The following is a 27,968-nucleotide window of genomic DNA, read 5'->3' as shown; positions in this document are numbered from 1 at the left end:
AACAATCACGTACCCAACTCCAGTCCTCCATAAACAGAGCATTCCCCATGTGTGCACGTATATACAGAATGGCTAGAGAAAGAGGCAAAGAAATAACACCTGCTATAGGACTGAAACCGTTCCAAAATAACTTTATAAATTCTGTCACATTTCTGCTTTGTACATCGGTTCAATCTTCCTCCTCGAGCCTGTTACTGAAAATTCACAACGTTTGTTTTTTGTTTCATGTTTTTTTCCTGAAAGGCAGACACAAAACCAGCCATCAGTGCATTATTTACACAAGTGCAACGCAATCTCCCTCCCTAAAAACTGAACTTTCTGCTAACGAGATACTTCGGACAGAATGCGAATAAACACCACATGTCAAGCAGTGCTTCTGGAGTCGATTTATAAAGGTGAGCTCATTTCGGCAATCCCCAGACGACAGAGCAAGTAAAGCTTCGCTCACCACCGAGCAGGCTAAAAATGACCACATTTCAAGTATTAAATCAGAAATTCCTACAGATAATCCGTATTCTGATAAATAAACACAAGGGAAACAGTATATAACTCTCAATATACTGTATATGAAAAGTGGTGTCCAGTTTCAAACTTTGAGCAAGACAGGTGCACAGCCCCAAAAATGTGATCAAAGTAACCCTGAAAACTGTAGCAATCCGGGAGTCCTAAACGCAAATCTCTTCTTTGTTTCTCCTGGAATTACTCTGCTGGTCTGAGGCATTTGATTGTTATCTGAGTTCTACATCTACAGGTAATCAAAAAACAAAACAGAACTCCAAGCTCATTCCCCGTATGGAAACAATTCAAAAGCAGGTTCAGCAGATAAATCCTGTTATCATCTCGCTTCTCTGCAGTTGGCTTTTGATGAGATGTTCCTGCAGATCTGTTTCTCCTTCTGGAACAATGTTCTCAGCCAAAAATGAGTTCAGGTCAAGTCACATTGGCTGTAAGATCGCTTTCAGTTTTCCATTTCACGAACATCTTCAACATCGGGTTTCTTATGCTTCCTCATGTGTTTGTATTTCTCCACATATGCCTTCACCAGGTTAGCTACCTTCACAGGGTTGATCTCTCCACTTTTGCTGTGGCAGATCTACAAGGGATTAGAAAAGGCATTCAGTCAGTGAAAGGTATCACAGCAGTTCAGGAAGACAACAAGTGATCAGGAAACCCTCAGCTTCCCAGAAGAAGCAACTCCTGCAAAGGCTCCACAGCCTCATATCTGGACATGTAAAGCAGACAACACGACAAGGAGAATAAAGTTCTCAGCCAGCATCAGGGTAGGTCTATCCTCTATGGTTATTTGTAAAATATCCAATATATCTTGGTCCAAATGCACTCGAGCACTTCATATCAAACTCCTATTCATAACTGCTGCCATTCATGATCTGCCTCTGCTCTATTACAATTAAATGTACCAAGCAGATTTATCCAAGTGTCAGAACAAGCTGGCACAATAGCCTAGGCTAACGACTTCCACAGAGACAGGTATCATTGTGCCCACAAGAACCGTATGAGAACACAGCACAGTCATTATGCTTGCTCAAAGACTAGGTAAGAAGTCTTCAAAATCAGAGCTGCCCTGTGACCCCAGCTCGCCTCTTCCTGCACAAATAATGTTTAGCCCCAAGAGCTGAACGCTGTTGTTTCACACCTCTGCCATTGCAATAGGTGGAGCAATGCTCACTGGCAATGTTTTACTTTAAGCATCCCAGAAATTGCCCCAGCACTTATCTACTGAGCACTAACTGAATGCAGAAGCATCTCTGCAGGTAGAATTACTCATTTCTAATGCAGAGCTTTCCTGCGGTTTCTATTTAACATACCAAACTGCATTGCCATTGTCCAGCAAATTCCACACAATACACAGTAAATAAGTGTTAATTTCCCCTTATTTGCAGGGGTCATAATTTAGAGGGACCAATGCTCAGACTGAAAGAATGTGTCAGTTTCGAGGACCTGTTCTGAGGCATGTAGCATCTGTTCCCTTTCTCCCAGAGAACTGAAAACATAATCATTGTTCAGAGAAGCCTTATCTCAGTTCTTCTGCAAACTGGACCTGTGTTTCATACAGCTCACATAGGAGACGCACAACTGCAGTCATTATCTCAGGAATTCTGATTTATGACAGAATTTCCCAGCGGTATCAGGAAGGCAGGGCAGATAGAGAATACAGTTCCCCATGGTATCGTTTAACTACCCCACCATTAACTGCCTTCATAAGACAACATATGTTTTTCTAGAGATAAAGGTACTATTTTTTTCAGCCACAATCTGGTCAGCACTAAGTTTTGAGGCAAAAGTCAACGTCAGCCAAACAGCAAAGCCCTCTTCTAAAGTTCAGGGACATCACAGATGCCCAAGGAATCAACAAACTGTTTCTTAACTTTAGGAGGAGCAGTTTGACAAACCTGGGTGAAGTTCTTAGCGAAGGAGATTTAACCTTTTCTACTCAAGACACGTGCCAAGTAACATTTCAGCTGAGGCCACTTAAGCTACCTGATCCATGCCACTGAAAACAACTTACAAAAGGGACAGTCTGATAACTCTCAATGGCACTGCTCAGCCTTGCTTAAAGCAACCGATGTGTTACCACAAGACCGTGGAAAACACATCAGAGTCCAAAGATCTGCTATTTTAAATCACACACATTAAATAAGCACGATCACTGAAGCTTGCAAGCGCAGTTGATAGTCCTGCCACCTGTTTCATTATCTGCACAGCTCCTCCTCTTTGCTGTCACCTTACCTTCTGCACGGCTTTTCGAAGAATGTTCTTGTATTCCTCCTTTGTAATCTCCCTCTTCTGGTAAAAGGGTTTGATAGCAAGTTTCACTTCTTCTACAGCCCTTTCCTGCATGTGGAGCTTCTTCATGTACTGCACAGCAAAGAAATGTTTGATACCCTGTGTTAGCACGCAAACACTTTCTGAATCAGTTTTTTTCAGAAGCGCAATCAAGCTTCTATAAGACTTATTTCTTAAGTTCAAATAAACAGCTCATTACTGCACTGCTTCTAATTTCTAAATAATGGCTAATGCTTCAAATAACAGGACTGCAGGTTGCACGTGCAATTCTAGTTAAGTATTCGCTACTTAATAGCATTCACTCACTTCTTCATTCTTCGTTTTATCCACTTCAGGTTTCGGTGCTTTGATTTTTTCTTCTTCATTTCCAACAGAAGCAGCTTGAATTCCTGGTTCAGACGCAGTAGCCAGGCTGCCCGGCTCTGGAGTCAGGCTCTGGCCTGCCACACAGCCCAGTGCAGGAAGACTGCCCTGCATGATGAACTGAACCGTGGGCTGGCTGACAGGTGCGTAGGGGGGAAGGCTTGAGGGCAGAGGTGGTGTCAAAGGTATATTTTGACAGTACACCTGTGAACCAGATACAATTTCATTAATGCACGTACTCACAGCATCAGACAGAGTATCAGATGAGGATTTTCAGAGTACCTTTTATCCACTGAAATAGGCAGGAAAATATTAGTTTAAATGAGGAAAGCCACAGTCCACCCCTCTGTGCACCAGGAACTAGCAACGGCCCCACTCAGCGTGTCACTGATGGAGAAGGAAAGTGTAAAGGCAAAGACTGATGGCACAGACTAATGCCAACAGGCCAGTTGTACAGCCTGATTACAATCAGCGAGATGCTGACAGCTTCTCAAACAATGTAACTGTTGATCAAGTATGTGCTGAAAACACAAGTTGCACATATAGTGCGGAATGAAAGGAAAACTTGCATCTTCAACTGTAAGTGCCACCTAAAAGATAAAGCGATTAGAGGATTGCTGAGGAGTATGGGCTTTATGAAATGCGCTATGCACAGAGGAAGGCCAACTCTGCCATGAGTGGAGGGTGTTGCACAACAAGGGCACAGATGAGGTGGGATGCCTTCCATGACACTTGGCTGTCAGAATAGGAACCAACCTGAGAGGAATCTAGATCAGGAAACATAGGCTCAGGAATCATATAATTGGTTGGAGGAGGCTCATTTAACTGCACCTGATTTAATGTTTGGTTCAAGTCCTCTGCTTTCCAGGCCCCTTCTTTTGCTCGCTGAAGTTTGTAAAATGGCATCCCTAGGATCCCCAAGAGAAGGGGAAAAGAAAATAAAAAGAAAGAGAGAACAAAATACATATAGTGAGTCAAAGATTCAAAGCAATTGTACATTAAGCAAAAAACACCCCAAAACCCCACCGAAACCAATGAAGGATCTAACAACAAGGCTGTCCATAAAGGACTTCATTTAGCAATCATTAACATTTTAAAGCTTCTGATAATAGAGGACTTATCACCCACTTGTGCAATTGCTTTTTAGTGGGTTTCCATGAGAACCACACAGCTCTGTCAATACACTCAGCATGGGCAGCCAAGTCAGACTGTTCTTAGCAGCTTTGGCTTATCACAGCTCACAGGAGTGAGCTAGAGATGGACAACACTGCTCTGTTTTGAAAAGTCTTAACAAATTCTGAAAGGAAATCATTCCAGTTAACTACAAAAAGCACAGAGTGCAGACTGTCACTTCAGAGATCAGGTTGTAATATGTGCTTCAAAGCCAACCTGGCATCCACTGGCTAGACGAGCTCTGGAAGTGAGAGCACGACCTCTCTGATTCATTAACACGATTCACTTGATGATTTTAACAAGTATAAAATACAAGGCTCTCAGGACTGAGAACCATAGTATCATCCCAGTTCAGACGTCAGGCACCCACACCTAAGCCTTACACAGCCTGCTTCGACCGCTGTTTGCTTTCTCAAAGAGACTTACTTGGAGCTCTTCCAGCAGACAACACACCACTTCCTTCTTCTTGAAGATTCCAGGTAACTCTCTTCACAGGTGCTTTAGATTTCAACACAGGACCCTGAGATACCACCTCCAGTTCAGGCTGACTGAAATTACTGGTCTTCTCATTGGACACAAGGCACTCATCTTTAAGTTCTCTCACACAATCTGCTGTTTGAGAAGAGCTTTGAACTGGTACCGCCTCGGTCTGAGCATTCATCACAACCTCTTTCTTTGGAGGTGCTTCCATCAGAGGTGGACATAACGCAGTATTTTCTATTTTAACTGTAATCTCAAGGTTTGTATTACTACAGCTACCAAGCAGTCCTGGATCACTCCTATTCATCAATTCTGTTTCAGCAACAGAATCCACATTACCAATAGGAGCACAAACATTTGTGATCTCTGGCACAGAGAATGCAGTTTCACTTGCCACCTCCTCACAGGTGGCTTCTGCCTTTGCAGTTTCTTGGGTCTCCCTCTGTTGAACGGGGGTCTCAGTCTGCATTTCTTCAACTTTGACATTTGGTTGGATGGTTATAGAAAGCTGTTCTAGCACCAGCTCATCCTTCGGCTCTTGTTTGAAGGAACGGGATTGCTCTGGACAGCTGGGTACATTTTCAGCTGGAGGCTTTTGCTCTTTTTCTGCTGGAGGAGGAAACGAAGTTTCCTTTGATTTACGTTTTCTTTCTTTAGAACGTGATCTTGATCGTGGCCTTTTTTCTTTAGATTTGCCGCTTTTGTGCTCTTGCGATCGAGAACGAGATCTCCACTTTCTCTTCTCCCGAGACCTGGATCTTGATCTCTTTCTGTCTCTCGACCTCAAGCTACTATCTTTATCATACCTCTCGTAGCTTTTGTCCCTCCTGTGTTTCCGCCTCTTTGTCCTCTCAATACTATTTGATCGGGAACGACCCCTCCGTCTTGACCTCGATCGAGACCGTCTTTTCTTTTTTCTATTTTCGTAAAACTCAGAAGTACTTCCAGGACTACCTGAACGTGACCTGGATTTCCTTCTCTCCCTGGACCAAGAAGATTTTGCCTTTTTATCCTTAGTTTTATCCTTCGTTTTCTTTTTTTTAGACCGCTCATGACTGCTGGAGCGGTCAGTAGAAGACCTCTTGCTCTTGGATTTCAGTGTGTGTACTTTATTGCTCTCTTCTCCACCTGACCAAGAGGTAGATCTGGAGCTTTGGTCCCTTGATCGGGATCTCTTCCGCTCTTTGACAAGAGCCTTTTTCCTTTTAGCCTTTTTCCTGCTTCGGGAACTGGAGTTTGAACAGGATCTGGAACGTGATCGTCGCTCTGTTTGCTCTGTCTTCTGGACTTTCTGCTGCCCATCGTTCTTTGACGAACTATCTGGTTCTAGTTTCACATTAATATTAGGTCTAATTAGTTCTTCAGCATTGAAGAACACACTGGGTCCCTCACTACCTTCCTCCTTTAAGTGCTCTGCATTAGAAACTTGCTTAACAACAGATGAAGTGCAAGGACTGCTTAGAAAGTCTTCCTCATCCATATTATCTCGTTCCTCTGTATCAGAAATCTGTTCTACGATCCTACTTTCTATTGGCACATCATCATGAGACTCTGTATTACTAGACGGTACATCAGATTCAGCCCCGGATCCAAATATATTTTCTACTGTGTAAGGGGTGAAACGACGAACAGTTTGAAATGTTTGAACTTTTGGATTTTCAATGGAAATAGTCCGGGTAATATTTGTTAATGGGATCCCCGAGCCAAGCCTTTCTGGACTGCTGTTTGCTGAGCTTGAGTCTGACCCTGTTGGCTCAAAGGGATCGTATATTTCACTTTTGACTTGTTTCTTCTTAACTGAGAAAAGAGCTGAAGGGCCCTCTTTCTGTTGCACCTTGTCATCCACAGGGCGGAAGGTGTTACAGAATCCTGGGTTAGACAGTCTGCTGGGATGCCCTGTATTCCCAGGAATATTAATTTTAAAACTCTCAAAAGAACTTGAGCCTTTGCTTCTTGAAGAGCCCAGTAGTGAAGAACTGCTATACATGCCTGCATTGCTAGAAAAAGTTACCTCGCTTGTATGTGTTTGTTGCTGAGTTTCCCTGGCATTTGACTTCTGACTTTCCATCTTGCTACCCTTTCCCAGCTGATTAGTGCTCTCTTTGCCAGTCAGCTGGGTTATACAGGAGCTGGGAATGTCACAGCTTTGGCTTCCTGTGGGTTCTGAATCCACCTGCTTGCTGCTGGTTTCCTTTTTAATCTTTGGTATCCTGGGAAGCTCAAATATGTCAATTCTTCTGGGAGGTGGTTTCGATGGTTGCCTTACAGTTACAGTTTTTGTACTGGAATTCAAGTTACAGCACAGGGGCTTTGAAGATGAATCAGTACGTGCGAAGTTTTTAGAGTTTCCATTAAATCTTGGCATTTCATCTGACTTGGAGCCATGCCTGTTCAGACTAGCTATGCTGTGAGCCTGAACAGCCTTGGGTGTCACTGAGTACTCTGATTTTACAGTTACTTTTTCTGATGTAGTCAGTGAAGGGTTTGCTGCAGGCTCGGTCCTGCTCGGTGAAGGTAACGAAAATAAGCTTGATGAGGTGGGTCTATTGTGAGTATTCAGCCCCGAAGAAACAGAAGGTCCAGTAATGGAGCTGCCTGTCATGGTCCCTGAGCGCACCGTACTCAGCTGGGGGTTATGTCCTGAACCATCATCCACTTGTGAGTCTTTGATTGATTTTCTATGAAGCGGAGCTATGGCATACAAGCAAACATAATTGTTTTTCAGGACACATTTCATAGTTTTTCCCAGACATGAAAATAAATATCAAGCTAATTATTCTAAGTTGCACTTCCATTTGTAGACATATCACACAGGAAGAAGGCAGTCTGATTAGGTCAGATGATCAAGGTTTAATGTCAGACAATGGCACCCTTGAGTTAACATCTAATACTTAGGAAATAAATTATTCTGTTCTGCAGATGTCACTAGATTTGTGTTTATCATCCTGTAATTGACAATTGATAAAAATGACTGTAGCAGGGGATGTTATCAGTAGTAATTTTAAGAACAATGCTCTCAGATTCAATCTGAATAGTATTTCTGAAGAACAGCATGCCAATGAAAAACAAAACTGTGGGGCATGTATTCTGTACTTCTGAAAATAAACTTCTTGCCAATGCCCTCATCATGCTCTTCAAACTGAAGGACAGTTCGCAGGCATGGCAGCAATGTATCACCAACGACAGAAGATCAGGGTACTAAGACCACTCTACCCAATCCTCTAATTTTCATTACAAAGCATAAGACTATAGAGCATGTACTTTTGCAACAAGATCAGGGCAGACATGTATAAAAAAAACAGGTTAATTACAATACAAAGTGCCAAACCCTTACCTGCTTTCTTTGCAGTCAGAGAACCATCTCTGTTGATAACCACATCAGAACTACTCATCATGAGGATGCTCTGTCCAGACAGGATACTACCCAACAGATCAGGTACAGGAGCAGCTTCTGCTTCTTGATCAGGACTCAAGGCAGGCACACTGCTTCTGCATGTTTCAGAGGGGTTACATTTCCTTTACTCTTACAGCACTTGTTCTATACACACACATTACATTAAAAAGAAACCAAAATCAAGGGCATAAACAGAGGTCAGCCAGAGAAGTTCACTTATAGCTTTGGCTTCACTAGAGTAATTCAGCTCCCATCTCTATGACAAAGAGGAGTACCCCCACAGGAATACCACCAGATAGGAAGCACGTAACTGTAACACAGACCTCTGGTAAGCAAATACTCTTCTAATCTTATTTAAGGATGATGGTTTTTATACATTAGACATCGTGATTTAACTTTTAGAGCATTTAAGATATATTTGTGAAGCATAAGCCACTGTTGAGCACTGTTTGCTTGTATGTTTGGTTTGGCTGTTAATTATTTAAGATTAAAAAAAAAATAATAAAAAAAACTCACTGTAGTTCAAGCAAATCAAACTTTTGGAAAAAATGGATTTCAGCTAAACATTTCTATCTTCTAAACAACACGCTACTTAAACTATTTCAGAGGACACGTGAAGATTCCTGAAAGGCTTTCTTCAGGACAGAGATGAATGGGAAAGAGAAGTGCTATAAGCTATCATAGAAATATACAATCTAAATCCCAAGGAACAGATCTTTGCCTTAAGTCAGATGCGTTAGAAGACAGCCACATAAACCTCCTATAGTATTTAACCATTTAGGATGAGCTTCCTTTTCTCCTATCTTCAACTCCCTCAGATCTGCAGTTTTCTGTGACTCAGCTGATATCTGTTCCAGATGTTTTCCTCATCCCTTTTTCTTCTCATCATGCTCCTGCTCCTTTTGCCCTACCCTTCTGCACTTCATTCTGGATCTCACTCTTGAAACCTCAGTGGGTCTAGCAGTGGGAGACTCGTGCACATGTGTGCACGCACGTACACATGTACAGGAAATAAAACACCAGCCAGACAGCAAAGCAAAGCAGAACAATTTAATAGAACCTGTCAAATCACAGGTTCAAACAGGTTCTTCCAGTTTTCTAACTTCCAACAAACAGCATAGGAAATGGGTGATGTAAGCGCATCCCTCATTCTCTACTATTCTCTCCTTTGGACTTGCAACTAATTTCCTCTGCCCTCTTAAATAAGGGAGGGATTATTTTACACCTAAACTTCAAAATAAGAGACAGACCAGAGTGAAAATATCAGTTTGAAATTTCAGTGGAAAAGTTAAGAGCCTTAAGTGCTATTATACAAAAATACATGTGGGGTCTTCAACGTATGAACAGTAAATCTTGTATAAAATGCTGTGGTTATTTAGTTACCCATGTGTGCATGTGTACACACTTCCAAAATACACATGGTAAGAAAAATGTTAAATCAGAGTGATCATTTGTTGACAGGGTCAATGCACAATTAATAAAAACAAAACAAAAGAAACACTTGATGGAATTTTACCTGGGAAGTCCCACAGAAACTGGTCTTGCTACAGGACGGTGAGACCTCAGTGCTGACTGGGAGAGAACTCTCCTTTTGGCACTCAGTGGTGAATCTGGATTTGCTGGAACCTCCTCATTACTGTGGGTAGATCAAACATATACAAACCCCCAAATTACTGCCAAATGGATGAACTAGATAACAGCATTAGAACATATACAGCTAGAGAGTATTAGCTGTTTTATTACAATAGATGAAAATCTATGCCAGATATCAGAGGGAAAGAAGAAGCATCAAAAAATTCACAGGTCCACCTAATTCTACATGGAATTACTGTTCACTGTATAACAAAAATGCTGCTACCTTTGAATAAACGAAGAATTATTAGCACCTAACTCCTATGATATTACTGAAAGGCTGGAATCTGGATGTCTTAAGAAAGATTTTCGCGAGGCTTACCATTTCAGCAAACCTGTTTAAAGAAGGCTGATTCTTTAAGAGCTCAGCAACTTGGCCAAGGAGGAAAGAAAGAACAAGTACGGCATTACATTATTGTAAACTGTGTGTACAAAGCTATTTTTAGATGTGAGATTTACACTCTTCGCACAAAGCCACAAGCTCTTTTCCAAAATATAACCCAGTACTCCAACTCTTAAAGTCTCAAAATATCCCAGGTTTCAAATATTCATGAAGATACAAATACATCCACACATATGTACAAACAACCCTAGACTTGTAAAACTATCTCTGGATTATGGCTTTGTACACTCATGACATCTTACCCTTCATAAGGATCCAACTCATACGGGTCTCCAAACACAGACAGAGAAGCTGCACCAATATCTGCTCTCATCAAACCAAGTGAGGGCTCTGTTGCTTTGTACATGGAAGGAAGTGAGGCCCCACGCACAGGTTTACTAAGACCAAGTGTTCTTGCAATGCGAGAACGAGCAGTGACCTCATTTTTTACCTGCACAGATGCAAAGACAGGTTACTGGTACATTAAAGGCAGGTACAAATTCTTCACTTAGCCAAAGTACAGTGACCAGGTTATTACTGTCAGTAGAAATCTATATAAAAGCATCTATTTGTTTTCAAAAAATTTATGCGACTTCTAATCATGGCCTAGATATCACTACATACACAGACTGCACATACTAACTTCAGTGACCAGACAACTGATATTGAAGAAAAATCTATCCACTACTATGAGAAGATGGTATTTTTCCACTTAATACCACATTATAACGCTTTTATAAATCAAGTGGCAGAAAGTCAGCAGATTCTGATACTGGCAGAGACTCACACGTGATCTTACTCTTATCTTTTTCCCTCTTCTCTTCTTCATTATACGCTTGCGTCTCTTCACCTGTATCCCTGACGTTTTCTTCCCAGCAGAAGACTTTGTCTGAGTTCTTTTCCTGCCTGCTGCTTTCCTCCTCCTACCTGATGGGACACAAAACAACCAAGTATCTGGCTAAGTGCTGGGGCTGCACTGTTCCCTGTACTCCCCTTCTTATATTCTCATAGTATACAAAGCAGCTGAAAGTGATCCAACAGCACAAAACAGAATAAATGACATCATTAGACTTTAAAGGATACTTTTAAATAGAAAGCCGTGTATATATGTGCACCAGTGTGACAGCATACAGCTGCTCTGAAGTATTTTGTATGACTCAAGCTCTTTTCCCCTCAAATTTTATTCTTGCAGATGGAAGCCATAGAAACTTCCTGATGCTCTTCTTACCTGTTTTTCTCTTCTGTCTTGCAGGAGCCCGCAGGGTAAGAGGACGCTGGTAGATGGCTGTGTTTAGGCCTGCTACAACTGCCTCAATTGTTTCATCCAGAAGAGAGGACATGAGGTACCTCGGCACATGCTGCATAGGAGATCAGAAGTTAAATGATACAGGCAGCTTAAAATCAGCAGCAAGTTGGTTACAAAAGCAATTTGAGATCCAAATGAGAAACACGAAAAACTAAACTGCCAGTAAAGCACTTATGTCACCTTTCTCACCTACTGATTGTTGTACAAAGGAGAACCTGACCTCGTCCTCCTGACTCCTTCATCACTACAGGTCTTTACTATCCTAACACCAACTTTGTACAGAGCGTACAGCCACACAGATAATTTGTGTTTTGCTACAAAATTTCTCTCCTTCTATTGTGATGATTTTGATGACAAATCTGAAACAAATAAATAAAAAACCCACCCCCTCCCAATACTCCACACCTCCTGACTATTTTGCTATTGAAGAGTCAACACTTATACAGATTAGCTACTTAATGTGGGGCTTTATTTCAGCTCTTCTACCAAATCCTTCCAAAAGCTCACGAGCAAATACTTCTAAGTACCTGAATTTGCTGTGCAGTTGTTATTCGGTTTCTGTTCACTGTTGCCCTAACTCGTTCACTCTGCCGAGTCCTGGCTATAGCTCGGGTTCGGACATGAGGACGTAGCCTGCTAGTGGTAGGAGTAACATCAGCCATGAGTGCAGCAACCTCTTCTTCACTCACATGGTCTGTATCTTGAAAGAAAAGATGTCCAGGTTACTTCTCTTCCCATAGGTGAAACCATGTCCAGAACTTTGGACAAAAAAAAAAGTTTGTGTTCCCTTTCCTAAATCAATTGCCTTCAAACATAGATGTGATCTTTCCAAAGAGAAATGAACATAGACAACACTGCTGCAGATCGTTACAAAGAAACAAGATTTTCTAGGTGACAGAAAGCACTGCTACTTTAGCAATCTCAGGTCAGGGTGCTAATAAATTACTTTCAGTGTAATACAACACAATGGTATTGAAGCCCTGGGCTAGCCTCAGGAAGGTTGAAGACCGCTTATAATATACAATATGTGGAGTAACTGTAGATCAAAATATTAAGAAACAAGAGCCCCTTCTCAATCCCTGGAGGCATTCAAGGCCAGGCTGGATGTGGCTCTGGGCAGCCTGGTCCGGTGGTTGGCAACCCTGCACGTAACAGGGGGCTTGAAACCAGATGAGCTTTTCAACCCAGGCCATTCTATGATTCTATGATTCAATCAACAGTTTCAAGGACAGAATGCCTAACAATTACTTTCAAGTACATCAACCCAGGAGTTAAACGTGACTTCAAAAGGCTACATGCCTCACAGTATTTAAATCAGGAGGAAAACATTTACTTCCACTGAAGAAACTAAATCTTTACCTGCAGAAGCACTGACACCCATTGGAACACAGGCCGGACAGAACCATTCATCTACAGGGACTTCACTCAGAGGTGGATTAAGGCATTCCATATGATACCTTGAGAAAGAAAGAAAGAAATCAAACAACATGCTCCTTACCAAGGGACAAGAGCTATTCATGTCCATTCCCATCCCAGACAAGGCAACAATCTAAAGCACAGAAACAATTTCCCAAGCTTGATACTGTATCTACATATCTGCTTCTATCAATCTATGGAGAAACAATGTTACCTGCTAGATGCATGATGGCCTTTAATTCCAGATGGTGTTCTGAGCAATACAGGCTCAAAAACATTCAGAAAAATATTTTTCCCTCATTATGTAGAATATTACTTGCCATTTGAACACAGGTTGCAACAAACTTGCAATCAAAGCCAAAATTGGACACGGTGAAGAGAAAGGAAAGAAGTCATTTAAGCAGTGACAAGACAGACTATCTGGACTATCTCATTTATTTCTTAAGAACCAGTATGGTATTACCACTGACATTCTTGAACATTTTACTTTGCATGACCAGACAGAGGTCATCTGCAATGCCTTAGGCTGAATAAATGCATTCAATTCCACATACATCTCGGCTGACTGAGGAAACAACTAGAGATAAGTATTTCTGCATAACCAAATGAAAAAGTAGTAGTAGTTCAGTTGTATGGCTCCATACTGCCACTTGCGGACTGGAGGCTAACCACTGGACTCTGAAATGCTATTCTACAGAGGACTGTGTTCGTCCTCAACAAGTCTCAAAGGGAAATAAGAGAGTGTGATGCTCCCTCAGGCATTTTGAAGTGTTCCCTACCCAACAGGCTGAGCAACCAGCCTTGTCAACCACTTATAGGGAAGGTGTCCAGGATAGCCTCTTAGTATTACTAACTTTGATTCCTTAATGTGTTCAATTCTGTTTTTGGGCAGTAAAAAACACACAAAGCAACACATGTCAATAGCACAGAAGATCTGAAGCAACGCACGTTCCCATTATGCTGCTGAAAAGACTTCCCAATAAATGAAACACTTCCCATGAAAACTAAGTGCTTAGATGAAGAACCCTAGACAAGGAACATTGCGAGACCAAAGGCCTTTAAGTAAGAGCTTCAGCTTCAATCAGAAGCATTTCTAAGTATTTTTTCTAGAACAGGAAAACATCATATTACTTCTGATCTAGTATGATGCCAAATCTCAAAGTATGAAGAGTGAAGTCTTCTGCTTCACATCCCATGCCAGAATTCACCGTTTGATAACACACTGCAATGCTTGGCCACACGACATAGAAAAGGGAAGGGAAATTCACCTGATGCTCTAATCACATCCTGTAGCAGCACAAAAAAATCCGCAGAGAGAATACAGCTGTTCATTTGCCTCCCACAGGTTATCTAATAAGCTTGGCAAAGAAAGATTTTTAAGAGCTTATTTTGCCTATTCATTCAAACAAGCATCTCGTTCAACCACTGACTTCTGACATCAAAGGGACAATACTGCAAGACTGATTGTAACAGTGGAACAAGTTTAAAGTCTAGCAGAAGATCATAGACTCAAAATCACATTCAAGCCTCTGTCAGGTAGACGGCAAGAAAAATATGATTTAATATCTGTGGCTACCAAGAAAGGACTTCAAAATACAATGAAAATGTAATGAAAGCTCTTTGTCTTGAGCTCTCACAGCACTAAAGCTTAGTTAACAGGAACAGGTCAGGTACCCTCTCAAGGAGGCATAAATGATGTAGGTGTTCATACACTCATGCACCCATGCGCAGTGTGGATGAACAATAATATCTTCCATCACTTGACAGCAGACCAGATCAAACAACTGCAGACATCAAAACAGGAGCCCACACCTACATCATCCATGCAGGACAACCTACTCCCTCCCCCACTAGATGAATGGAGAAGGATTCATCACATCACGGGGATATCTGTACTATAAACATACAAATGGAAGTCTGGCCACAGAATGAGGCTGAGGAGAGCAGCAAGGTGTAATCCAAAGAGCAGATAGTGCCTGGTGACCAAACTCTGGCCAGCCCTGCAGTACTTCCTGCACTCACACAGGCATTGTATTCATTTCATTATATCTTACCCGGCATCACAGCCATCACACAGCAGCAGACGATCCTCTCGGTCACTTCTGCCACATACTTCACAAAAGGTTGGATCATCCTCTCCTTCACTACCCTGAGTTTTTGTGTTCTCAACAGGAATCTAAATAAAAGAGAAATTCACATGAAATGCAGAACGTGCCACTTTTAATATCTGTTGCCACATAAGCAGTAGCACCAGCAAAAACTACAAATGAATTAACCAAAAAGTCCGCTGCATACTTGAACCTTCAATCAAAATCACTGAACACATCAAATATTAGAAGACATCTCTTCAACTGTCCATTGTCAGACACCAACAATCACAGAAAATTATTATAAGAAGTCAAAATTCCTGAATAAGATCAAAAGTACTCAAGCAAACAAAATAATACAAAGAGAAAACAAATGAGAGCAAAGTTACCTTTTTTGCCCCTCAATTACTGAGATTTAAATAAATGGCAACTTGTGTTTTTGTTAAAACATGAAAAATAACATGAAAACAGAACAAACTCACAGATGTCCTCCAAATACTAGCATGTTTCAGATACTGATTAATAATAAGGCAATTACAAGTCCTCAGTATTTGTTTTTGTGAGTGACCATCACCAGACTCAACCTGTGCCTTTAAGAGTTTGGCTGCAGGCTCCTCTCTCCCCTTACAAAGCCAACTGCTACACAATAGAGCTGGTAGGAAGACATAAAGAACAGATCAATCATGCTTAGCCTGCATTGATCTTAGCTGTATTACAGCAGTACTTGCATTATGCTGGGCATCTTCCCTGTGCAAAGTGGTTTATCAATGCAGAAAACCTTAAAAAACATCCATTATACAAAAAATGCAGTTACCCACAAAATCCTGTTTTCCCTCCAAAGCCAATACCATGTTTCCACACATAATAATTTAGGAAATGTGATTAAACAGGAACAAAAAAAAAAAATTCTAACAGTTCCTTAAAAGTCAATCTTAAAATAGGAAAGAAATAACTCACCCAGCGGACAAGTATCAGATCAACATGCTGAAAAGGTAAGTCTTTGAACAGTTCTTTTGTGGCAATATGCCTTTTTGTTTACTATAACAGAAAGCTCACCTTTTTTAAGACTTTACCACCAAAATGCGCCCGAATGCTGATGTAATTAAAGAGGATTCGATCCACTGGACAAGAGTTTGCATTCTAGACATGAAAAAAAAACACCAAAAAACATTTTCACCATACAATTAATAAACAAATCCTGAAATCAATTTCTAGAAAACGAGTTTTCAATTATTCACATAATAAGCATTATATGAATGTAGTAAGCATTTTAAGCACTTAAATCTAACTTATCTGGTTTACAAACTGTTGTAACAGAGAAAATATGAACTTCCAGCAAAGCTTTTATTATAGAACTGAAGTCATTCAATTAGCATTCAATTGCTAAAGGAAAATCACAGTTCTTCCAAACGCGGCCTTGAAACATGGCTCACATTTCCGGACACTTCATTTCTTTCAGAAGAATGAGCAACTCAAATTTACTTGCAAACCCATTTAAATAAGACTGATTTATGAAAATTATTGGACTTCAATTACTGAAACTACAACAGGTGACATGTAACTTTGACTGAAAATAACTGAATTCATAAAGAGCTGCTCATTTAGTCATCCTTTATGTCTTTCCTTTGTTTGAGTGTTCACTGTTGCGACAGAAGAAAACAAATACTACTGGTGCCTTGACCAAGAATTTCAGATGCCTAGAAATGCACTTTCTTGTGGTATCACAACTCTGAATCCTAATAAGCAGTAACCTACGTGGAAAAATAGTTTCCTATGTGGAAAAAGCTTAAGAGAGCAAATATATATATTACATGATCTGTTCTCATTGAAGCAGAAAATATAACCAGAAAGATCAGAATATGTCAGAAAGACACTGGAAATCAAGTACAGAACAGCTCACCTTTGACCACTCCACTATGCAGTCCAAGCAGAAGTAATGGGAACAGTTCTCAGGAGTCCCAACAGCCTGATCCCTAAACGTGTTGAGGCAAATAGGGCAGTTTTCACCTTCCTCATCAGAGGAGATGTTCATTCCATTCATGTGTGGCTTTAACTTGAGAGGACTGGCCATTCCTTCCACAGCAGCCTCAGCTTCTTCCTCCTCCTCTTCTTCATCATCTTCACAGTCTTAAAAAGCGAGAGACAAAAACCAGCTTTCACACGCTGTGGGGCTTCAGCAAGGGCAGGAGGCACGTGTGGGGAATATTACTCTAGAGAATTCCAAATAAGTTAAGGACAAAGTACAGCCTTTCCAGTTCAAGGTAATGGTTTTTGCTGTTTTCTATTCTTTTTTTCCTCCCTAAATCCCACCACTGAAAGGGAATATATAACTCTGGAAGGAAAAAAATAAATAAATAAACCAACCTAAACCCTTACAACGTGACTAGTCTTGCAAGAGGTCAGAAGGACAGACAGCAGAAAAACAAGAGATGAACACAACACCAAGAGAGGAGGATGCTTCAGGATAGCATGGGAGTTAAAAGCACAATTATCAAGAAGTTATGTAAAAAAGCTTAAAAAAGAAAAAAAATAAAAATAAAAATATGGTCCTTGTGTTTTCTATGTATTTTTCCCGGTTAAGAGCAGGAGAGATTATCCTAAAAGATGAATTAATAAAGTCTCCTGGTGCCTGACATCAACTTTTCATAACTAATCTGTTCAATCAGTAGCTTGGAAAACTGTACCCAAGTCAGCTTCAAGATGCAATGACAAACAGTTTCTATCTACCCAAATGATAATTTGAGTGAAGCGGTTTCAGAAGCACATGCATCCACACACTAGGTTTTCAGTCTAATTAATAAATCTAATTAATAAATCTAAAATTAATAAATCTAAAAAGTGAGTGGGGATGTTACTTAAGAAAAATTAAGTCACCTTCTTCGCTCCTGCCAAGCCTTGAGAGCAATCATCACTTATTTCCAAAACTCCCTATCACAATATTCATTTTAAAGCTCCAAAGCAAACTGAAACAAACATACTTTGTATGAGTGGAAAAAATAGTAAGAACCCTTGCTGTAACTTCAAATCTTTTTCGACTCACTCTAGGAACCCCTCACTGTTAGTCAATCCTACTGACTGTGATTACATCATTTTGGCTAGTGGGTCGTTCTCAAACATACAGACACTTTACAAACCTAGATATAGGGGAATATCACTTATTACTGGAGATGTTGGCCACTACCCTAACACAGCAACAGCTGCAGATTTACATTTCACAGTTACGTTCTGGAAGAAAATCTTTCACCCCATTCTTCCTCCCATTACTGAGAAAAAAAATATATTGTTATACACATTAACAGACCTACCTTCTAGTTCTTCATCTTCACTTTCTTCCTTGTCCTCCTCACCTCCCTCTTCCTCAGTGTCATCTTCCTCCTCACTTCCAGTATCACCTTCTGACTCACAACTGTTTCCACCATTGCTTTCTTAAGGAGATAAAAAAGGGGAAGTACCTATTTGATATGTGAGAACCCAGAGGACGGGCAGAACAGTGAAGGACACGCCAGAATCCCTGCCTGGGATGTTATACAAACAAATGAAAACCCTGATATCCTCAGTAACCTTCTTAGCAGTGTCAAAGCAAAATCTGAGCAACTCAAAGGAAGCAAGATAGCAGTCTGAGATACAGCACTTAGAAAGTAAAACAAAACTTCTTGGGAAAAGAGAAACAAATGGTCACAAACGCAACTCTACTTCTTTTTGAAGGTTAGGAAAGGGGTTTCTCAGCCTTCGAACTAGAAATGCACGTACAGAGAGGCTGCATTTACCTGTTTCACTGAGGAGCGCTAGACTCTGCCTTTTGCCCTTGCCTAGTGCGGCGTTCTTATTTATCAGTTCATCCTGGCTATCATCATCCATGGCAGGACATTGGTGATCCACTCCCTGTAAGAAAGCAGACGTCAGTGAGGCCACACACCACTGAATAAGCACTGCAAGCAACAGTGCAGCAAAGAGCAGCTAGCAAATGTGCTTGCAGAACTGTGAACAGTAAAAAGGACACGGTGCTATAGCAAAGACTGTTTTTGGCAGTCCTTACCCAGAGTAGGAGGAAGAAAGCCACTGATTAGTGTTCCCAGTTTCAAACTAGAGATGCCTACAGTAAGCGTGATGTTTCAGTGCTGGCCAAAGCCAGCTCCCTGTACAACTCAATTTAGGTGAAAGATTCAGCTTGGACTCCTGGATGACTGAAAACAGAATAACCCAATGAAAGTAGGAAAAGAAAGCCTGCAAACAGTACAATCATCCTGTGTACTACTTGTAAAGAGCAGTACTGAAAAGCACCAGAGGTTAACTTGCCCTCTGAGCGAGGCCTAACATAACCACAGGTATGTGTTGCCAACCAAAATGCTCCACTCAAACAAGAATAGAGATGAAGCATTTTAGTTCTTCTAAAGAGGCCTTTTCACAGCTCTGTCAAGGAATAAGGAAGCCTCAGAGCACGCAACTACAGGAAGGAGACTTCACTGGGTGCATATTAATGCAATCAAATCAGTTGTTGTGCATTAGGAGAGACCAGCAATAAAGCTGACAGATACTGAGAGACACCTCATGATCCAAATTCATAATGATGATCAAAGCACAGCTTTTAATATACAATGCTACAAAGCATTAAGAAACATCACCGTAAGGATTGTTTGTTCTATAAATCAATCACGGATTAATGCAATTAAATGACATCTACAAAGCTAGCTGTCATATCATAATAAGAAAGAGAAGCTGAAACTTCACTCCATTTGTACAAGAATCCAGTTGGTTATTCTTCTCCCACTCTCTCCACTCTGCATTGCATTGCATGCATCCTGAAATAGTTTTTGGAACAAAACGATATGTTTTATTCAAGTGCTCTTGATGCAGATCTTCAATCTTTCACTCCCTTTTTCAGCCACGTAGCACAACTGCTGTCCAGAGCCTACAGAAACGCAGCCTTCACTGAACCAGACTGAGTTATAATTGAGTCTTTAATGCTCAGGGAACTAAATAAGATCAAGCTTCAAGACAACCAGCTTCTTGGTCAGGATATATCCTAACTCCAGTGAAATTCTTGCCTTAAGAGACGTCTGAACTTCTAGCTAAATTTGCGGCTGTTAACATGAGTGCTGAAAAATGATTTATGCTGGCTGAAAACTTGCAGATTCATCAAAACCCTCCATGATGTAACACACACACACACACAAAACCAATAGAACCACCGGTCTCCACCAGGAATTTTTAAGTTTCAGCAGCGTGTGCACATGAATTATTCAAATACAAAGTTGATTATGTAACAACCTCCCAAATGCCATGCTAGTAGGTAACACAGACAGAGCAAATCAAGCAGCTATCCCTAAAACTATTTGGAGAAACAACAGCTGCCCCCAGATTAAGCTGCCCCCAGATGCCTTCACCACCCTGTGTACAGCCCCACTGCTGGCTGGCAATGCCCTCAGTGTGCCTTACTCTGTCGAAAGCCCTGAGGCAGCTGAGCCTCTCACATCCACAGATCTTCTCTTCCGCATCTCCTTCTGAAGGCTCCTTGCAAACAGGAGTGAGGCGGGATGTGCTGCCAGCACACGGATTGTGAACATCAGGCACAAGGTGATCTGGCTGAAAATCTCTTGTCTCAGGATTCAGTACCACAAATGCCCAGCATCAATGCTTCCAGTACAGCTTACTGCAGCCCCATAGGCAGGGACACCATGCACACATCTGCAGGCTGCAAATGCGGGCCTGAAGTTGCAGGTTGCACAGCAGGGAGACTCTCTTGTTGCACAGAGCCAATCTAACACGCACGTGGAGCTTTAGAAAAGCTCTCCACACCTAAATTTAGACTGGACATTCCCCTGTTTAAGTCACAAAAAGACTAACACTTAAATACCGCTATCAGAACTGCCCATACGATTATTTGAGTCATTTAAGCCTCCAAAAGCACTACAGATGAGGCACAGAAACAAAATCAACCCTGGGACAGGTGGGGAAACGAGGGGCTCCGTCAAAGCCCTGCAGCTCACTGCTGTGCTGCTCTGTAGCACAAAGAAAGCAGCACACAGCCTTTGCAGAGGCACTTCTGGCATTGAGTGTGCAGTAGCTCAGAGCTATTCCTGGCCCAATACTGAGCACAATGGCTTCGTTTCCAGCTGGGAACCCACACTGTCTGGTACTACACATCTATCACAACAAGAGCCTCTCCTTCACTGTGTCTTTCACAACGTCTCTACGAAGCCTAACGACAGCTTCGTGAGCACGGCAAAGAAACGCACAGCTACGAGCTCTATGTGCAGCCCTAACAAAGACCCGCCAGGCTCTAAGGAAGAAACCCACCTGCACAAGGCCACAGAGCAAACCACGGCTCCCGCTATTGGGGCGGCCAACGAAGGGCACCGTTCGTACGGCTCCGAGCGCGGAAACACCCGCTACAGGCCGAGAAAGGAGGGCCGGGCCGGGCCGGGCCGCACAGCGGCTGCTCGGCTCGATTCAGCGAGCCCGGCGAACGCGATGGCCGCCCCCCCGTCCCACAGCCGCCCCCGGACCCGTGGGGCACTCACACAAGGAGAAAGAGAAGGAGAAAAGGAGAAGGCTCCGGGCCGGGCCGCGCTCACATCACCGGGCCGGGCCGCGCAGCGGACGGTACGTCGGAACAGCCCGTCGGAACAGCCGCTGTAACGCTTCCGGGTCGCACCAACAGCGGGGCCGGCCTGGGACTGCACCACTGCGGGGAGGAGCGGGGGGACGGCGGGGTGAACCACGGGAGGGACGGGGGGCAGCTGTGACAATAAGGAACTAAGGGGGGCGGCACGGAGCGACATCGGGGGACACAACTGCTCGGACAGCGAGGATGGTCGTTAAGGAACACTGAGCGGGGTGGGATGGTCGCCGCATCCATCGCTGCTCGCTCTGTGCCCTGCAGGCACGTGCCTTGCGTGGCATGCGAGGACACGGCGTGTTAAATACCTTGTAAAGGCTGCTTGCTTTTCTTTTTTTTTTTTTCCCGTTCTTTCTTCTTGTAACTGGCTGATCCCAGCCCAAATGTTCCCATTCCTCCGGGTGATCGCACGCACGTACAGGATGAGGTTCCACTCGTGCAGCGCTGTTCCACCAAGTGCTTTGCTCCAGTCTTTGCTGTCTGCAGGGAGTGTGGAGCCAGGGCTGTGCATTGTCAGGGAGCAGACATGGTGTTGGGGCAGAAAATGAGGGTCTTTTCCTTCTTTTCCTTGTTTTCCAGAGCAAAACTTGTGCCAACGCTGCTTGCTCAGGACTTTTCTCCACTGCCCCCCTCCCCCCCCCCGCCCAGGCACTCTGCAGCAGGGGAGGAAGGGCCACCTTGCCCCATTATAGAGCCCAGTGCAGCTGGCATCCTCTCTTTGGTGCTGCTGTGCATTAGCTGGAGCTAGAAGCCGGCTGTGAACAAAGGGAAGAGCTTCCCAGACAGGATAAGTGGGGGCTCTTCCAGCAGCACCATTGATGTCAGCAGGAAATTTCATCCCAGAGATTAAGAGCTGAGCCACCAGCTGAATGGTGTTGTTTGAAGCAGGAGGGGGGAGCTGGGCTTGGGGTGAGCAGCACTGCCACCAATTCTGGAGAGCCTGGAGGCTCACAGGGGGGCAATGTCAGCAGCAGACCGTGCTTTGAGTCCAGGCTGCCTCGTGGGTCACACGTATACAAAGCGTGGCAGCACTCCAGCCAGCGCCCATCCTGCTTTCTACAGGGCTACGCTGAAGCCGGCTGCAGCCGCTGGCACAGCTCCAGGCTTTGCTCCACACGGGGTGATTTGACACGGCACTGGGAGGGTTTGACTGCAGACAGCTGTGTGAGCATCACCGCAAACGCTCGTGGGGAGCACTGCTTGTGCCTGGGTGCAAGCCCTGTTCCGGAGAGACGTCAAGTACGTGACTTGTTCCCTCCAGCTGCTGGCTGGAAACAAAACCCCCCACATAACGCACACGCAGCACAACAGAGGCTGTCATTCTGCAGGCTGTCATACAAGAGAGGGGCTGTCACACAAGAGAGGGGCTGTCCCCTCGTCCTCCCCCACCAGCAATGTACTGGAGAGCAGAGTGACTTGTGGTGCTCCAATAAAAACCTAGGGAGGCTGGGTACAGGACTGCAGGGAAATAGAACACCCCCAGCATGCTGTCAAGGAAGTTTTTGATGTAGAACTAGTGTCCTTTGCTGGATGTGCACGTGTTTAACGTGGTCCTGCTGCTGTTGGATGTCAGCCTCAGCAGTACGGGCAGGCCACAAGTTTACCAACACAGCCTCAGTGCCTCAGCGCTTTCCAGCCTCCTGAGGTCTCACATGGCCACATGCCGTTGAGAGAACACTGGCCGTGGCAGATGAAGGCTCACAGTCCATCTTTAAGAGGCCAGCAGCACGTCCATCTGTCAAGCGCTTCCTCCTGCTCAGTAAATACATCAAGGCGCCGGTTCTCAGGATGAAAGCTGTTCTACGGAGCAGCCTTGCGTGTGAGGTCTCCTTTGGCGATCCACTGGGGGCACACACACGGTATGCAGGGCTGGATGCTCAGGAGCGGGTTCAAGCGTTGCTGGGTGTTGGATAGCACACAGATCCCTTACCTGCCCCTCCTTGGGGAGGGGGGGGGTGGGCAGAACGCGTGGCCAACGTTTCCCCCGCCCCCCCCCGCGCACCGCCTACGTGCGGCCCGACACTGCCCTGATGGCCCGGCCCTGCGGAGCGTACCATGGGCCGGGCGGGGACGGAGGGGCAGGGTTATAGGGGGGGGTTATAGGGGAAGGGGAGGAGGGGGCTCCCCGCGGGGTGAGGAGGGGCTGCCGGCGGGGCCGGCGTGAGGCGAGGCGGGCAGGGAAAGGGGCAGCGGGGCCCGGCGGGGCGGGGTGAGCGGGGCGGGCGGTTCAACAGGTACAAATGGTTCCTCCCCGCAGCTCGGACGTGCAGAACCGAACGCGCCGCGCCCGCCGCTGTCACCGCCGACAGGGGGGAGACGGGGGGGGACGGAGACGGGGGGCGGGGCCTGGCTCGCCATTGGGCGGCGCGGTGAGGGGGCGTGGCCGGAGGCCGGGCGGGCGGAGCGGTGATTGGCGGGCGCGGAAAAGGGGCGGGGCGAGGGGCCGCGGCGCGCGGCGTGGGCCGGGCCGGGGCAGAAGGAGAAGTTGGAGGCGGCGGCGGCGGCCGCGGGGAGTGCGGTGCTGAGCGGAGCTGGGCGGCGAGGGGAGCAGGTGAGACACGGGACGGGACGAGGCCGGGGGGGGAGGGAGCGAGGAGAGCCGCCCCCAGCCAGAAACGGGCCGACCCCGCGGGGTGACCCGCCGCCGATCGCGGGCGGCGTCGCGTGTCGCCCCTCGCTCCGCGCTGAGCGGTGTCTCCCCGCCGCCCCGTCACCCTCCAGGAGCAGGTGAGCCACTGACTAACGCACATTGTGCTCTCGGCGACTCCACTGTGCGTGTGACAGCGGCTAACCTGCTCCTCGGACATCGCTGTTGCGGCAGCATCACGTCGCTTCGTCCGCATGACGCCTCTAACCCCGAGCGGGACACGAGGTGCAGCCACACGCCGAGGAATCCCACACCCGTCCGTCTGTCCGTCCGTCCGTCTGCTGGTTTGACATCGGCCCCTGAGCGAGAGGTGGGATGCTGGTAGGGCACAGCCGCATGGTGCGGGCGGCAGCGGGCCAAGGAGGGATGGATCTCCTCTTTCTGGCCCAGTTTGTTTCCGAAGTCAATAAATGCTTACGGACACCGTCGCAAGTTAAAGGGATGCTTTATCCCAGCTGGTGACGTCTTGATACCCAGTGAGTGACTAACTGAACTGCTATTGCCAAGGGTGTGTTAATAGAAGAAACCATGCCTGGTATTGCCCTGGATGAGTCACCTTTAAAGAGAGACTCTGTAATCTGTTAAACGAGAAGCAGCAACGAGCTTTGCTTTCCTTCTTTGCTGTTTGCTTCCCATCGCACCCCGCACCTTTGCTCGCTCTTTCCTGCTCCCACCCACGGGGCCGCCTGTCCCTCTGTCACCGTGGTGTCACACAGCTGAGGAGCACAGCACAGGGGCTGCTCACCGGGCAGCACAGCTGTCGCTGGGAGTGGAGGAAGTGACGAGGCAAATTGCTGCTCGAGCAAAGTTCTCTTTCGATTTTGAACCCATAAAGAAGCTGGGTGGTTGGAAAGTGTCCTGTTAGGTTATGGCATGGCTTCGTCTCCTGCTTACACTAATTGCATGCAGGCAGTGCCCTCCGGGCTTTCCAGAAGGGCCTGGGTAGCCTCTGTTGTGGCTGTGTTGCTTGCATGTAACCCTGGGCTGTTGCAGCAGTGTTGTCAGTAAGCGCTTAACGTACAGAAAGGCAGCACAACATCCTTCTTGCAGACCCAAGTCTCCCATACAGAAGTGCTGCCTGTCTCCGCCTCCCCTGCCTTATTCCTTTGACATTTCTCCTTCCAGGTCCCAGAGGAGCTATCTGCTCATCAGGAAGGAAAATGCAGGAAGGAGGCATGCTTTGCATGCCTTGTGCAGAGCAAGTGAGTCTAGGTTGCTCCTGCACTCCGGAAAGCTGCCTGAATTTACCAAAGCTGCTTTTACACTTGTTCTGTAGCTCGGTGCCTGGCTGCTGGGGATCCCACTGGCAGAAATGGCTCTGCAGGTCGCTTTGATAAGGTTGGTCCTGCTTCCCATCAGGCAGCACTTGGTATGAAAACTTGTGACTTCCCTCCACCGACCATCCTGTTCGGTTTCAGTAAGCAAAGGCAAGGGATTGAATGAAGTTTGTTTGCATTTCCTTTCTTTTTCTTGTGCTTCCCTCCCAGTAAGTGGGGGAAACGTATCACTGAATTCCTGTTTTTAACATTCTTTTGGCATGATTCAAAACTAAAGTACTGTGCTGTCACCTGAAGTGTTCAATAAACGGTGCAAAACCAGTGTCTGGATGCTCGTTACTCTAACCTGGGGCTTGGCACATTGTGGAGCAGGTCCTTAAGCTGGCCTTCGGTAAGAGGAAGCTGTGCCTGCTCAGGCATGGCTGATGCGTGCTGCATGCTGAGTGCTTCCCGTGTCTGTCACTGGGATCTGGCTGTCCCTTGAGCCCAACTCCCCACCACTCCCATAGCAATGCCTTCACCGCCTGCCCTAGCACAGAAGCCCTTTCTAAATACAAAACCTGTGCAGCTGGGGCTGATCCAACGAGAGCTCCTGGACGATGAGAAAATACACTAGGTCTAAGATTGCCCCTTCATTTAAGCATTCAGTTTTTTTCAGTAGCTGATAACCAGATTTGTAAGGTGATACTTAGCCTGATAACCAGAGTGTCCAGGAGCTCAAAGCTTTAATGCTCTCACTGAGGATGGATGCTGTAAGATTCTGGGGAGAGGCAGAGGTGTGCCTTACAGGGGAGGGGGATGCTGATAGTTGGGTCTGTGTGTCGACTCTCTGCGTACCTGAGAGACATTATTCTTCTATTTTAACGCTTTGCAGAGGGAGCAGGTGGAACCTGTCGTGCACCGCACTGGGAAGAGTATATCATGTTCTGTCAGTAGCGTGCCAGTGGCAAATCCTAAAGCTGCAAGCAAGCCTCAGTGAGGAGCAAGTGGGCCTGTCAGGAACAGAAGTAGAAGGAGTACATAAATTGTTTAAGAGTAAGAGGAAGTCAGTCAGTTAAATGTAAGCAGGGACTTATATAAGACATCTTAAAAAAAAAAAAAAATCTGCTGGCAGGAGCTTCCATTGGGAAAGAAAGTAGCTCATCCATAAACAAGAACATCTCCCGACCTCCTCTTGTGCTTCTCCTTTTTTTTTTCCAGCACAAGGTAGAATGTCCTCTGCCTTCACTTTGAGACATAAAGAGGAAAACTTCGAGAGCAGACACCACTCAGTACACAGACACAGGGATGTGCATATGTGCCAGCTGTAAGCATTCCTCTCTAGCTACTGGAGACTGGTATTGTAGGATCTCTGCACCCAGGAGCAGTAAGCAGAGTATCTGTGCATCAGTCAGAGCAAAACTAATGTGCGTTTTATGCGTTTTATCCTCCAGTCATTCACACCTTTCCTTACGTAACTGGTGCCAAAGTAGATGCTTTGAAAGCTGCTTGTCAAATCTAGGGGCTGGGAGGAAACACAAATGCTTCTAGTATTCTAGCTGAATTTCAAAACAAACCCTTTGGAACACGTACAGGCACCAATTGCTAGTAAGGGTGGTTCAGGTCCCCACAGTGTCACTGCCCTTGAGAATCACAAGATGTTCTGAGTCAGAGAGGACCCTCAAGGATGCCACTGGGCACCCTGAATTCAAACCCTGTTCCTGAAAAGCCACCCTAGTGTGGCTACTAACCCGAATCCTGCCTAGGAGGAGGATGGCTGGTGTTGCAAGCAGACACCCTGAGGTGGATGGGAGTGACTTTTGTCATGCAATAGAAAAAATTAAGAATCAGGGTTTGCCAGACACACGGTGCCCAGCACCACAACTGAGCAGCTTCAGAAGAGGCACGGGAACACAAGGACACGACTGACATTCAGCCTGTGGCTGAATTCCTCTCCTGCGCAGTGCCTTGTGCTGACAGAGCCTGCAGGTACCATGCATCTCTCAGCAAACACAAAAGAAGGACACTGCCACTGCGCACTACACAAACACTCACTGCCTCACAATTTTTAGGTGCTGAGGAGTTGGCAGGGAGGATCATCCCACCTGGGGAAGGAAGGAGTCCTTCCCACTGTCCTGCCATGCATGGTGTCCCAGGGCTGTGGGGACGTGGCTCCCCACTGGCCCCAGCACAGCATCCTCCAGCTCCACTGTGTGCTGGAGCGCTGCCTTGCCTGCTGGCCACATCTTTGCTCTACGGTAGGAGCCGTATGCTGGACTTTCAGATTATTCTTTAAGGAAAAATAATTTATTTGCTTTGTTTTAATCTCATGACAATGAGTAATTCCTTCCTATCGCTCTGTAGTGGCCTAGAAAAGGACAGCATCATCTCCACTGTAGCAAGAAGGC

The 27,968-nt window shown here is 45.1% G+C and overlaps 1 protein-coding gene and 1 long non-coding RNA gene across 5 annotated transcripts; one reads left to right on the top strand and one right to left on the bottom strand.

Annotated features, from left to right (window-relative positions):
• Positions 1-115: 115 nt before the first annotated feature.
• Positions 116-21,835, bottom strand: PHRF1 (PHD and ring finger domains 1). Of its 4 annotated transcripts, XM_015863766.2 has the most exons (19): positions 21,560-21,673; positions 19,075-19,222; positions 18,806-18,920; positions 18,344-18,463; positions 16,939-17,165; positions 16,095-16,178; positions 15,006-15,127; positions 12,895-12,992; positions 12,063-12,235; positions 11,458-11,587; positions 11,017-11,156; positions 10,493-10,680; positions 9,732-9,851; positions 8,156-8,310; positions 4,768-7,512; positions 3,925-4,076; positions 3,112-3,372; positions 2,749-2,877; positions 116-1,093 (listed from the first exon to the last, which is right to left on the bottom strand). In XM_015863766.2, exons 3-19 carry the CDS (start codon positions 18,894-18,896, stop codon positions 959-961), a joined length of 5,070 nt encoding a protein of 1,689 aa, XP_015719252.1. In that variant the 5' UTR covers positions 18,897-18,920; positions 19,075-19,222; positions 21,560-21,673; the 3' UTR covers positions 116-958. The 4 variants fall into 4 exon arrangements, with proteins under 4 accessions (XP_015719252.1, XP_032300619.1, XP_015719254.2 ...); XM_032444728.1 differs by lacking the exon at positions 19,075-19,222 and having other exon boundaries at positions 21,560-21,835; XM_015863768.2 differs by lacking the exon at positions 19,075-19,222 and having other exon boundaries at positions 4,000-4,076; positions 21,560-21,835.
• Positions 21,836-24,124: 2,289 nt separating this feature from the next.
• On the top strand, positions 24,125-25,907 carry LOC107314495. Its single transcript, XR_001555467.2, has 2 exons — positions 24,125-24,208; positions 24,442-25,907. It is a non-coding gene; the product is annotated as an uncharacterized LOC107314495 (long non-coding RNA).
• The last annotated feature ends 2,061 nt before the right edge of the window (positions 25,908-27,968 follow it).

The sequence above is a fragment of the Coturnix japonica genome, chromosome 5 (genome assembly GCF_001577835.2).
Source record: "Coturnix japonica isolate 7356 chromosome 5, Coturnix japonica 2.1, whole genome shotgun sequence".
In the NCBI taxonomy this organism is placed as follows: Eukaryota; Metazoa; Chordata; class Aves; order Galliformes; family Phasianidae; genus Coturnix; species Coturnix japonica.
The sequence above is the reverse complement of the archived record's forward strand: the minus strand, read 5'-3'. Positions and strand labels throughout refer to the sequence as shown.

Bases quoted from the DNA above. Each gene is read 5' to 3' on its own strand.
- PHRF1 (XM_032444728.1), bottom strand. From the start codon at position 21,820: ATGTCGCTCCGTGCCGCCCCCCTTAGTTCCTTATTGTCACAGCTGCCC. The intron at 11,157-11,457 runs GTAAGAAGAGCA...GTGTCCCATCAG, and splicing joins AAGACAGAAGAGAAAAACAG to GTAGGAGGAGGAAAGCAGCA. The intron at 2,878-3,111 runs GTGAGTGAATGC...TTTGCTGTGCAG, and splicing joins ATAAAACGAAGAATGAAGAA to TACATGAAGAAGCTCCACAT.